We start from the raw sequence: 12881 nt of genomic DNA, 5'->3' as shown, positions 1-12881 counted from the left end.
CATTAGGCATTGCATTTATCTTATCTTATCTTGCTATATTCTACAATATCCGGGTACATAGAGTCGACATATGCTGTGTATATTTCGCCTACAAAAAATTGATGTCTTTAGCTGAATTTTGAGATCAGATTGATTTTATATTCCGATTTTTGCTACATTTTATGCTGGCACAAGATGAATTCATTGCAACTAACCACTAACAGCATCCTGTTGCAATGAGAATGACTCAAAAATGCCTTATTTTAGAGAAAAATGAGAAATCTTTAGATTCTTTCTTTCTTTCTTTCTGTCAAGTTTATTTGAAAAAGGACAGCGTGCAGTTACATTAAAAAGATGGCTGCACCAGATTTAGCATCATGCTAATTTCCATCTGTAGTCCTTGGTCCATAAAAAACAAACATTCATATTTAAAACAATGCATATAAAACACTTATTGCGGTGTCTCAAGGATGCAGAATTTCAGCAACAAATCCCATTTCTGTAGCCTCATTTTTGCTCTCTTTTTAGCATCATTGATTGATTTGAGCAGGTTTTCAATATCTAGATTAAATACCGTTAGAGGTGTGCATCACTGTTTTTGCAACACTGTAATTGCAACATTCTGGTTGACTCTGATGTTTCAGAGGTTAGTGTGTGTCTAAACTTTGTTGTGAAATTCTTGCTCAGCTCCTTTCTTCTTGTCAGTGGATGCAATGGCAGGGAGGTGAGACAGGTGAAATGATGAGAGGAAAGAGAAAAGGAGGAAGTGGTTGGATGAAAGATAAACAAAGAGACATCACTGACCTGGGATGGGCCATGGTGGTACTAAATGTGTGTGTTTGTATGTGATCAGAACCCATCTCTCTGCATCCTTCGCTTCCAGCCAGAATCTGCTCTCAGCCATTAGCCATTAGCCATTAGCAAACCACGGTCACCATGTCACGCACCCAGTGTAAGCCTGGAAATGCCCTTCTCTGAGGTCTCACCAACCACCGCTCTCTGGCTCCCTGTTCTCCAGATGTGACTCAGGCCCACTTTTAAAACATCTTCTCCTGCAGGGCAAAGCAAGGAGTGGTGAGGAACCGTAAAAACGAACAGGGAGTTTTCAGAGACGGGGCAGCGAGGGGCAAACGCTTTTTTTCTCTCTCTCTTTTGCAAATCTGGTTCTATTTAGCAGGGCCCTGGAACACATTTCATAAATTGCAGACATATTTTTCGGAGCGGTTTTGGGGAAGATAGTTAACCGGCAGTAATTTCCAACACATGGCAGCCGTCATGTGATATTTTGAAAACACCAGGCAGACGAGTGTGTTCCCTCCCCTGCCTCCCCCCAGGAGCCCTCCCTCCCTTACTGTTAGCCTCTGCCCTCTTTTTTTCATTGCTCGTCCTCTGCCTCTCGCATTTGATTTCCCCATCTGTCTCTCATAGGCGTTTAATGTTATCTCTTGTTTTCAGACCCTTTCTTCGGCATCCTCACCTCCCCTTTTTCCTTCTCTCTAGAACTCTGTTTTCCACATCTGTTTTCGAACCTCCATCTTTTCATCCCTGTCTGTTTTCCTACACACAATAACTGCACTCTCACTCAGCCTTCACTGTATATCACTCCATCCATCCACCCCCTCATCCATCCTCCCTCTCGCTCCGTGCCTCTGTCTCTTTCCACACAGTAAAAGATAACTGTCATGTAAAACACGAGGGCCTTTACTGTCTGTTGAAAATTGATTTTGCTCCTGTGGACAGGGATATGATTCCTTTTAGCATGGACACACACAGATACAAATTGGGTTCCGTCTAGCTTGAGGGAAAATAAGAAGGAAAAAGATACAAGTTGCCACTTGGGCATGTGTGTGCATCAGCGTGTGTCAATGTGTTTGTGTTCAGAGATCGAGTGGTTGAATCAGTGCTTTTAAATTGCACTTGTGCTACAAAATAAAGGTCAAGCAGTTCATAGAGGGTTTGTGTATGCATGTGTAGCGTCTTACTGCGACACTGGCAGCAGAGAAATGTTGTCTTTATGGACGTACAAATGCAAAAATATACAGTTTTGTCTTAGATATAACACAACAATATTCATCCTCAGTCACACAAGTATAAGAACAGATGCCAAAACGGCAGGAAAGGTAACCCTCTGATTGTGTGTGAAGCTCAAGAAAGCGAAGCCATGTGTCATCAGCTTTAGGATGTGTGTTGACAGTTTTGTGTGAGTCCTCTGCTGGCGTAGACTCTCGCCTGGGAAAGCACACAGACCCATTTGGACTCACTCTGCTCTGTGTCAGCATGGCATCAGAAATGAACCAAACTGTGTGCAGAAAGCAATTTTCAATAGGCCGGCTTCCATGTAATGGCAAAAACACGACTCAGAAAAGCCTCTGACGTATAGCATTCTCTTTAACCCCCAAAAGCTACGTTTATATCATTGTTTCAGCATCATGTTGTTAATGAAAATGACAGATCAGTTTGTTTTATGTAAATAAACAGTGCTTTTTATAGAGGTAGAGTTGTATATTTTTGCCCTGCTGTGGAAAAAATGTCAGATGGTAACAACATTTCCACTCCCACTACAACTATAAGCGGTGTTATAGATCTAAATTTGGATTCATTTAGGCTGCTTCATAACAGGCTGTCAACTCTGGGACACATTAATTAACTACAGATATAAAATCGCCTAACAACTAAACAGAGCTGTAAAGTTTCTTCTATACATCACAATTCCTGTATTCTGGTTTTCTGAGAATGGAAGCTTTATATTTTAATTTTTCTTTATATGTAAAATCCAAACAAGGCAGAAGAGCTGAAGATTAGGAATGCCTTTAAACTCTCAGTGCCATGCTCTGTATTGCAGCTGTGTTCCTCCTGCATTCATATTCAAAGGTAAATCTCTCTGCCTCATTCTTTGTCATGCTGCACCTCGTGTTTTCTTTACCTCTCGCTGACCCTCCTCTTCCCTTCCTGCGCCATGTCTGTGCATTGGTATTTTCTGTCACCCTTTCTTTTCCTCCCATTTCTCTGTCTTCTCTTTTACAAGATCCCGTAGTTCAGTTTTTGCCTGGCAACAAGATGTGGCAGGAGCAGGTTTGATTCGAGAGGATGCATAACGGGCACTGTGAATCAATTTTATTGTTCCTTAACACTTGCTTCCTCTCTCTCTGCAAGAGAGGCTTTATTTCAACAGATGGGTAAAACAGACATTACTATAAATCTATTTCCTAAAAAAGCACAGCGGCTTCTAATGTTATAGACCACATATGCTTTATTGTCCAGCGTGTGAACATGTGCGTCGTCTGAGGTGTTTTGCGTGTGTTTGGCTCACGTGTTCGAGCTGTTTGTGTGCGAATGCGCACGTATGTGTGTGTTAATGTTTGTGTGATGGAACAGATGGTGTTCAGACCTTTGTGTGCAATTGAGAAATCTCCTTATGTTACACTGAGAGAAAAATACAGATATGGTGGGAGACGGAGAAGAGTGTCAGGAGCAGATCTGTTTGCAAAGCTATATTCTACCACCAGTCTTTTAACTATTATACCCAGAACATATATTACAGTCTGCTGTTTATGTAGGTGTGGCGTTACGGCAAAGTAGTCATAAATGAAGTACACTTGAATCATCTAGTATAATGGCAAAGGTTAAATGCTTATTCTAAATTACTGCACTGTTAAGATAAAATACAATGAATATAATGCAATTCAGGTTTATAAAAAATCCACTACAAGCAAACACAGGAACCTTTGTGCAGAAGAGACCGCAACCCACCTAGTGAGCCATATTTCAGTTAACCAGATTCCCCCATGTGGCATATTTCAACACTAAGACTTGGTGGTGAAAGAGGAAATAAATAATGACATTCAGATTAGTGGATGCTATTAAACTCCTAAACTGCTCCACCAGGTGGCCAGTCAGGACAACATTAGGTGTTAGAAGTTTTTTTTCCCCCCTCCTATGTTAAATTACTAACTATCTAATTCTCATCTCTGATTAATTTGAAAAATAACTGGCAGAAGTTGTTGGAAACACATGAGAGCAACATTTTGAAGGAAAAACAGAGAAACCAGCTTCAGTGTTTCATTTATGCTGAGAGCTGAACAAACTTGCAGATGTAATAATTTGCTAATATGCTGATTTCTTGAATAGCAAATCTTTTTTTTTTTTTGGCAAATGAAAACCGCGCTGTGCCCAAAGTCCCTGCATCATTTACACCGATGTTGCCGGGAGACGAGATAAAGCAGCAGCCACCAGCGAACTTTTAGGAACAACGTGTGATCGCAAGCGAGAATGAGTTCAGACTGGAAGCAAAGAGGGAGGGATCGATGTGAAAAAGACGAAAATGGCGAAGAAAGGGGAAGAAAAGAGGATGAGGAGCAAGAATAAGAAGCAGAAATAGAAAAAGGAAGAGACTGATATACTGATGGTGGTGCTACTCTCCTCCATGAGATTTGTGTGTGTGAGAGAGCGAGAAAGAGAGGGAGTTGTGTTGTTTTTCTACTAATGCGTGCACACATCCTTGCAGTGTGTCCGTGTATGCATTTGTGTTTTTGCGGTTTGCGGTAGGGCGTTGCATCCATACATCTTCTTGACAAGCGGGTGGAGTTTGATGGGACATGCTCTGCATACTGCTCCATCTGGCTGTGAGTGTGTACGCGTGTGTGTGTGTGTCTTTCCATGTGTGTGTGTTGCTGCTCTTGCATACAGATAGATTTCTCTTGTTTCTCTGCGCACTCCGTCTGAATCTCAATCGTCCCACCTGTCCCTCAGCGGTGTTCTTTAACACATCTGTCCTTTCCTTCCCCTCCGTTGTTATCTCCCTCCTGCTCCCTCTCTCCACATCTGCACCCAGCTCACACAGCAAATCACCACAAGCCACTATCACACCATCGCAGTATCGCTTCATCTCTTCCATTACCTATGTGCCCTGCTCCCTATTTTCACACATTATTGTGCACTGTGTGTGTGTGTGTGTGTGTGTTGGCATAACACACCTGGAGGCTCCGTCTTGCCATGTTGTGGACATTAGAGATCAATTCACAGGCCTCCTGCGGCTTCAGCGCCTCACGGCTTTCACTTCGACGCCTCCGTATCAGTGTGGCAGTATTATGCACATTCATATTATTCGCTTTCCTATGTGTTCAAGGCACAAGTGGGTCAGTCTATATGCGTTTCTCCATTTAACTCCATAATGATGGTATCTTATGTCTGACTAATACAATCTTGCGCTCACACAGGCTCCAGTGCACCGTAAATTGTTTATGTCACAGCCGCCAACTCTCAAAAATTCACCCAGCGTGATTGAAATCCATTGTCGTTTTGAAGAATGGGATTTGCCTGTGTGAAGTACTCTCGAGTGGCATATTACCACCACTGTTATCACATCATTTTCTGGGTCTCTAACGGTACAGTCATGGAGCACACATACACATATGCAAGCGCGCACGTATGCACACAGAGGCAATTCCAGCTTATGAAGTGTGTAATGGAGATTGTTTGACTCTATCTCCTGATGATAGACTTTGAAGTCATTGTAGCCTCTATAAGTAATCTAAAATATCAAGGTTAGGCACTGTTGTCCTCGTTTCGCAAGGTGATTTGAATACGAAATGACCTCCTAGCTTTGTGTGCGATGATGAAATGTATAAGGTTTTGATATAACATTGCATTTTTTTGCCTTAAGTTGTGGGTTAGCAAAGTCCTCTCTGTAACATATTGAACTGTTTCTCAGCGACCACGTTCCTTCTAGATATCGTTCATTGCAACAACCTTGTTTTAGGCGAGTGATGTAACTTGCATGTAACCTTAGAAAAGGCATGTATCACAAGTCAGCGGGGGGATAAAATCTCCTTTCTTTGAGCTCGGCTGAAAGAGGGTACGAGCGAGAGAAGAGGGGGGAGAAAGACGAAGAAAGGGAGAAAAAAAAAGAAAAGCAACAGGGAGAGATTTTCCAAACACTGAGGATCACGTAATCATGGACGATGCAAACGGGTGATGTAAGTGTGAAGACATCCTTGTGAGTGGCAGGTAGTTGTCCAGGGTTCTGCCTCATTTCTAGGATCGATTAAAGAAGTTACAAACCCGAGCGGGTCGACTTTTGCTTTGTTATTTTAACATGGAGGGTTGGTGAGCGTGTTAAGGAAGATATGTGGAGGGCTTGCATTTTTAAATTCCTATGTTTTATTCTCAGTAGAGTCTAAAACTTAGTGATTGATGCTTGTGATTATTAGAACTGTGTGGCAATCCGCATCAAAATATTGGTAACCGAAGGCGTCCATCAACAGATTTCTCATGACACATTGTAGCCGTACTTGTGCTATCAGTGTAATCCTGACAAATACATGCTCAGTCCTTGTGGGAGCTTATAATTCAGTCAGATATCAGTGTAATTACCTGCGACACATTCAGTAAGATAGCTGGGTAACAATATGAGTGTAATGAGACACCACTACAGGCCTGGTGTTCTCCTGGGTTTAAATCTCATTTAAACCATTTGTACTACAAATTTTTGCACTAGCATCTCCTTTTTTGAAGCTTTACATAAAACCACGCATGAAGTGGCCGTCGTAAGACATTAATCGCAGTCATCTATAGGCCAGATCGATGGGTTTGGCACCTGAGCCTACGCAGAGTGAATTAACACACATAGAAGAGACTCTTCAGTTCCTTCGTAGCTAATTGCTGCCTCTTCAACAACTGTTTTCATCCTCTTCGATCCATTAATTCCTGGACAACGGCACTTCTGAGAAGTCGTACAGTGAGTTAGGCAAAGTCGAAGCACTCATCACCCCTTTCCATTAAAGCTCCGCACATCAATACCTGTCCGGTCCAGGAATACCATCGGCCGGCCGCAGGTCTGCTGCAACACTGTCAGTCCAGTAAAAGGGCTAATAAACGGACAATAGATGTGCGTTCAGCAATTAACTTTTAACAGATGTATTAGAGTGGAGGAGAGGTCTGACTTTTCAAGGTTGTTTAAGAGTGCTTTTAGAACTTGAATAATGCATGAGGTTGCACGCGCTCCGTGTTGTTCAACCTTACTCCATTGCTGTAATAAAATGAGCGCTTGTCTGATTGTTTGTCTGCACATATGCTTCTTTTATTTTGAAATATACACGCCATATTTGCTCATGAAAATGGATCGCACACGGGCAAATGCTGTGATTTGTTTTTCTATAATGTGCTTGAGTTGTAAGATGTATTTTTATTTCCCCCAAAACTGGGTAAAGTACCTTGTAGAGGAGAGAATTGCCATTGATTCAAGTGGCATAGTAATCGCAGAGTGAATGGTTAGATGCCGCCCTTGTTGGTTAGTATGAAACCATTGATTTTTTTCTTCTGCTTATGTGCTTTGCAGTGGTCTCAATCAAATCAGAAACAGAGACGATGCTGTTTATAAATCACATTGGTGTGTGGGTGTGTGTACGTGTGCATAGATTTTACACAAATTCATTCTTTATCCTTCATCTTCTTGACCCGAGGGACAGCAGATAAGTTTGGAATGTTTTCAGGGTTTGATTTCTGATGATTACCATCCAGCCATAACACTGACCCAGGTGTTATTCCCCAATTACAACCTGGAGTCAGACTCATCTTTTCATACCGCCACAGGGCCCACACTTCCATAAAGGTGGATTTTCAAGTCCAGACTTTTTATGCTTTTCTCCCCCTTCATGTTTATTTCACACTAAGCTTCAAAAGTACCTTTTAAGCATTTCTGAAAAACTGTATAATTTTCCAAAAACATTGCTTTCTGTGCCTTTTAAATGAGTAAAAACCTCAAAGAGAAAGGCTTCAGTCTTTGTTGTAAAAAAAAAATAAACTACTATATTTTATGCTTTTTGTAAGTGGTATCAGTCAGTAAATGAAATCAAATTGCATTGAGGTGATGTCCATTTTCCTATCTAGTCATAAAAATGAAGGTAATTATACAATGGCTTGCAGTTAATTCGATGCCCTTCTATGTAACAATGAAAGATCAAATGAACAGGGCCAGAAATGACCGCACAATTAGAAAAAGCAATATACAAAACCATGGAAAGCATGAGCTGAAAGATCCATTGAAACAGGATAAGCACAACCATGTGTGATACGATGACTCTACTCTATTTAATTTAGGCTTGTTAAGCGCATACATGTAAAGTCTTTGTGTTTGACTGGAGAATGATGAATTGCCGTGGGGCCTGTCACCCGGTCGTCTTTTTTAACGACCTTGTATTTTCATAGATCATATTTTAGGCAGGCACACAGGATATGATAGCTGGCAGCCAGAGGTAAGACTATATGTTTCCACTCGCCATTCTGCTATGTCCTGAGTTTATAAAATAAATAGTCCAGACTTCTTTTTTTTTTTTTTTTTTCTGTGGTGAAATTAGAGTAGTAAACCTTTCTCAGTCTGGCCAAGTTGGCAGAATGGAGAAAAAGGTTGTATATGTGGGTGGAAAGATGTAGAAAAAGAGAGAGAGAAGTTAGCAAATGTGAAGCAGCACAAGTAGAAAGGTTTGGTTAGTCTTCTGGCTCTTCTTTCACCTCCATTCCTCTGTTCTCTGCTTTCCTAATCATTCCACTTTTTTCCACTAATCTCTACCTTGCATCCATTCATACTGCTCTCTGCAATTTATCCCCGCCTTTTTTCCCCTCTTCATTTCACGCCAGTCCACCTTTGCCAAGCTAAAACTGTGTGATACAATAATAAACTTACATCCATAAACTCTTTTTTAACTGTGTAACTGAGTAACACACGAACATTTGATATCTCAGTAATTCTTAAAGGTACTGTTCTGGTTCTCAGTTGTTTTCTGCATCTCCCAGATCACCCTAGAAGTAACCCAGTGAGTGCCAGTGTGTTGTGGGACAGATAAATTCAACCTTTCCCAGTGACTCTAGCATTGCTTGAGATGGACAGTCTTGCATGGATAACAGGAACTCTAAGAATGGCAGTCAGTGAGTTAGTTTAAATTATTTCGGCGTGGTAGGACACAAGGAGCCTCTGGGTGCTGCTTAATTTATTTATTTTTTAAAGACTTTTGCCTGTTTCTTTGAAAACTGCTTAAAGAAATAAATCCTCACTCCCTTGCATGTCACAGAATGGTAAACCTTCAAAGCCTAGAGAGGCTAATCATTACTGTTCCCAAACAAGCTTCTGGCCATGACACTTGGAGGTGTGGTTGCTTTATATATATATATGCACACACACACACACACACACACACACACACACATATATATATATATATATATATATATATATATGTATATATCTTCTTTACTTCTTCTTACTGTCTTGATTGTTTCATTCAGCACTTTGGATAAAAGAGAACTGCCCAAAACATTCAATCGGAAGTGAAGCTGTGGTGCGCTGCTTAGAATTTCAATGACATCTCCATCTCTCACTTGCCTGCCTGCTAAAGCCAAGCTAGTGTGACTAAAATACTTAGTCACAGTGCACCTCGGCTGCAGCCAGGCATTGAGGCTCGGGCTTCGCTAACAGGCTTAAACTATCTTGTCTCTCTCACATCAGTATTTCTCTTTCATTTTTACCTAAACTCAACGCTGTGGCACCGTGGATCCCAGCAGACCAGCACTAACATCTGTGTATTTTTTGCAGTGTTTACTTCGTACTTGAATATGCAAACGCTATTATGGAAAATTTGCAAATAAACACAGTTGGTTGAGAAATTCACTATTATGTAAATGCATGCATATTGATCAGAAATTGCACACACTGTGGTCTTAAGGGGGACGTGTAAGATGAGGACCACCCTGTTTTTGGAGCATGTATCCCACCGCCCTGATTGCAGAGCATGTTTGAGTGAAGCATCCACTCCGTGATTCCAGAAAATGCCACTGATAGCACTTTTGTTTCTCTTGCAGCTCCTCCTTTCCTTTCTCTCTCTCCCTTTGTCTCTTCTCCATCCACCCTTCTCCCTCTGTCTTCATTTTTTTTAAATATAATCTCCTTTTCACAACAGACACATTTGATAACACTCTGTTGACTCTGTGATAGGCTTGTTGCTGCTTATACTCAGAGAGGTTGTGTATCTCCTCTCGCTCAAAATGGCCTCGGCCCTCGCACCACTGCAAGACACTGATAATGTCTTGCTGTTGTTCTCACGCATTGGATGTGGTCAGTTATCTGCTGGGCACAAAGCAACTGAATTAGGTGCAAATAGGCATATCGTGAGAGAAAGTGTTTTATTTTTGATAAGAAGTTTTACCCGTGAAATTTCTTAGAATGCTGTTTTGTCTAATGTCGCTTTGGTTGTGTTCCTGTCCTGAGCAGATGTGCGTACAGCATCGACAGATACAAGCATTAAGGCAGAGAGAGTTTGTGTATTTGTTTCAGTGTAATGAGCACTGCAGTCATTAGCTTGGGGGGGATGCAGTGTCGCCGTTGTGTACAGTGGGCTGCAGGATGGCACAGATGGTGGTGGAATGAGACCCGGACTCGCTGCAGATTTACACTCCTCTCTCAGGTGTCTGTCGGTGAATCTCTCGTCTCTCTCACTCTCATTTGACAGCCAGAGCATTTGCATCAGTGTGGCACGACACGAGGCGAGTGCCACATGCATATGATGCGGTATGCCGTCTGCTTCCAGATCTAGTTTTGCTATCAAATTAAATCCTGCTGGTGTGGTAGTGCTGTTGCCCCAAGCTGTTGCTAATTTCATGTGTTTAGCTTGTTGTGTTGTTAAAATCTCTTCCTTTCCTTCTTTGCCTTTCTTCAGATCGCACTGGGAAGCGCTCCACCATGCCCGACTCACCTGCGGACGTCAAGACACAGTCCAGGTTGACCCCCCCTACTATGCCACCCCCACCCAGTACACAAGGAGCTCCTCGTAACAGCTCCTACACACCCACCACATGTGAGTAAAGCCAGATTTTTGGTTTATTACCTGAACATTTTAAATCCCCTCTATGGTAATTTGATTCCACCTCTAAAAAGTCACCTCCATCTATCCAAATCATATATTTACTTTCTTTATTTACAATGAAAATAGTGCCTTCTTAGCGTAAAATGATTCAGATGTAACTGTACACCCAACCCGGTCTCACGGGGATTCGTGAAACTGTCACGTAAATTTTGTTTCGGTTTCGTGCGCACCAACACGATTTTGTCATGTTTTTCGTGCCGCTCACCATGAAATGTTTTTCGTGTTGCTCACAACGAAACCCGCTGTGGTAATCACATCTGAAAGTGGTTTATACCGGCGGATTCATGGCGATCTAAGCTGTCCATCGGCGTATACTGCTTGTGTGATCGCGTTTGCGGCCATCGGACATTCTTTAAATTCCTATGCAAATTGGTAAGTGTACCACCGGGTTATGGTTAGGGTTATGGTTAGGTTATGGTTAGGTTATGGTTAGGTTATGGTTAGGGTTATGGTTAGGTTATGGTTAGGGTTATGGTTAGGGTTTTGGTTAGGGACGATGTCATGCAAAATATAGCGTTGGATTTGCCACGGTTTTACATTAAAAATATAATATACCCATTCGTTTGAAATACGTTCTGAGTGGCACGAAAAGTCCGCCGTTTAAAATACATTGGTGCGCATTTCGTGGTGAGCGGCACGAAAAACATGACGAAATCGTGTTGGTGCGCACGAAACCGAAACAAAAATTTACGTGACAGTTTCACGAATCCTCGTGAGATCGGGCTGGTACACCACTGCAATCTTTTAAATGTACAAATCAATGAGGCTACTAGCTGCAGCTCAAGCACTCCATCTCACCTATAACTCTGCTCATACTCTCTAGAACTTCTTGATGCTACCTGATGGCAAGTGTCTTTCGAACCATGAACTGATCCTAAAGAGGAATATTGACACAGAGAGCTCCACCCTGCAAGCAGACAGGATCAGTTCCTTGTGTTAGTTGGTTACATTTGAAAGCCTAGAAGTCTGAATCCTGTTTTGGAGACTGTCATCTGTCCGCTGCAGCTTCAGCCATGGAGTTTACTGTCTTCTTCACTCATAAAATGTCTTTCATCTTATAAAAACCCACCATATGGGCATGTTAACAAGATAAATAAAAGTTGATTTTCACCGGAGGGAAGGAGGATCTTCTACAAGTTTCTAAAGCTGGTGGAGACATCAAGCAGGGAGAAGAAAAGCACAGTTATGCTTTTCTTGTCAGGAAGCAAGGCTATTTCCACTGAACACCTTTAAATTGCTGCAGCATTCGGTCTGTGTTGGAAAGCAAAAGAACAAATTTAAACTCACTTACTTCCCTATTAATGACAGCACAGCAGCAGCCTCCTGTTGTTCATCTCATCAAGGCTCGATATTCTAAAGTGAATGAAAGAATATCAGCACAGTTAATGTGTGGTAAATAATTAAAGAACAAATGAATACATAATGTAATACACTTAAAATATAATTATCTGTTTTAACTTTGTTAAACAGATGTGATGTTGGGTCTTGACATAACCAATCAACATTAAGTAACTTCTTTGTGGATGTCAACTTAAAGTTTATTCACATTTTTAGTGCTTTTTATTATGTCAGAAGCATCCCAGGCCTCATGTTCTAAAAAATATAGTAGAGAGTAAAAAGTACATCTTTTAAATGGGAGAAAAGAAACCTCTAAGCTGCACATAATACGGTGACTGAATCATTTCAAGTGAATGGCAAAGTCCGCTGTGTATCAGTATAGATTCACCTCAACACGCACAGACACTCAGAGCGGATACACATGAGCTCACATATGGGAAAGGAGTCACAATATGCAAACCATTAAACCAAAAAAGAAAAGAAAGAAAGTTGGTCGGGGAAGCATCAAACCCTCCCTAACAAGTTGCGCCGAGCCCTCTCCAAATTGCAGTCATTCCCAACAACTCTCCCAACAAGTTCATTAACGCCCCCACTCACAAACTGTTGGAGCTTCGCCACGACGTGCACATAGCTTGTGACGAGCAAATTACA

General features: G+C 41.6%; 1 protein-coding gene across 5 annotated transcripts in view; it reads left to right on the top strand.

Moving 5' to 3' along the window:
* runx1t1 (RUNX1 partner transcriptional co-repressor 1) overlaps positions 1-12881 on the top strand; it is a 68076-nt gene that overhangs the window by 31323 nt on the left and 23872 nt on the right. For all 5 annotated transcript variants that reach the window (XM_051955450.1, XM_051955448.1, XM_051955451.1 and 2 more), the window contains exon 2: positions 10686-10823. In XM_051955450.1, coding sequence (XP_051811410.1) covers positions 10686-10823 — 138 coding nt within the window. The remainder of the gene's footprint in view (positions 1-10685; positions 10824-12881) is intronic.

Source organism: Acanthochromis polyacanthus, chromosome 11 (genome assembly GCF_021347895.1).
Source record: "Acanthochromis polyacanthus isolate Apoly-LR-REF ecotype Palm Island chromosome 11, KAUST_Apoly_ChrSc, whole genome shotgun sequence".
NCBI lineage: Eukaryota > Metazoa > Chordata > Actinopteri > Pomacentridae > Acanthochromis > Acanthochromis polyacanthus.
The sequence above is the reverse complement of the archived record's forward strand: the minus strand, read 5'-3'. Positions and strand labels throughout refer to the sequence as shown.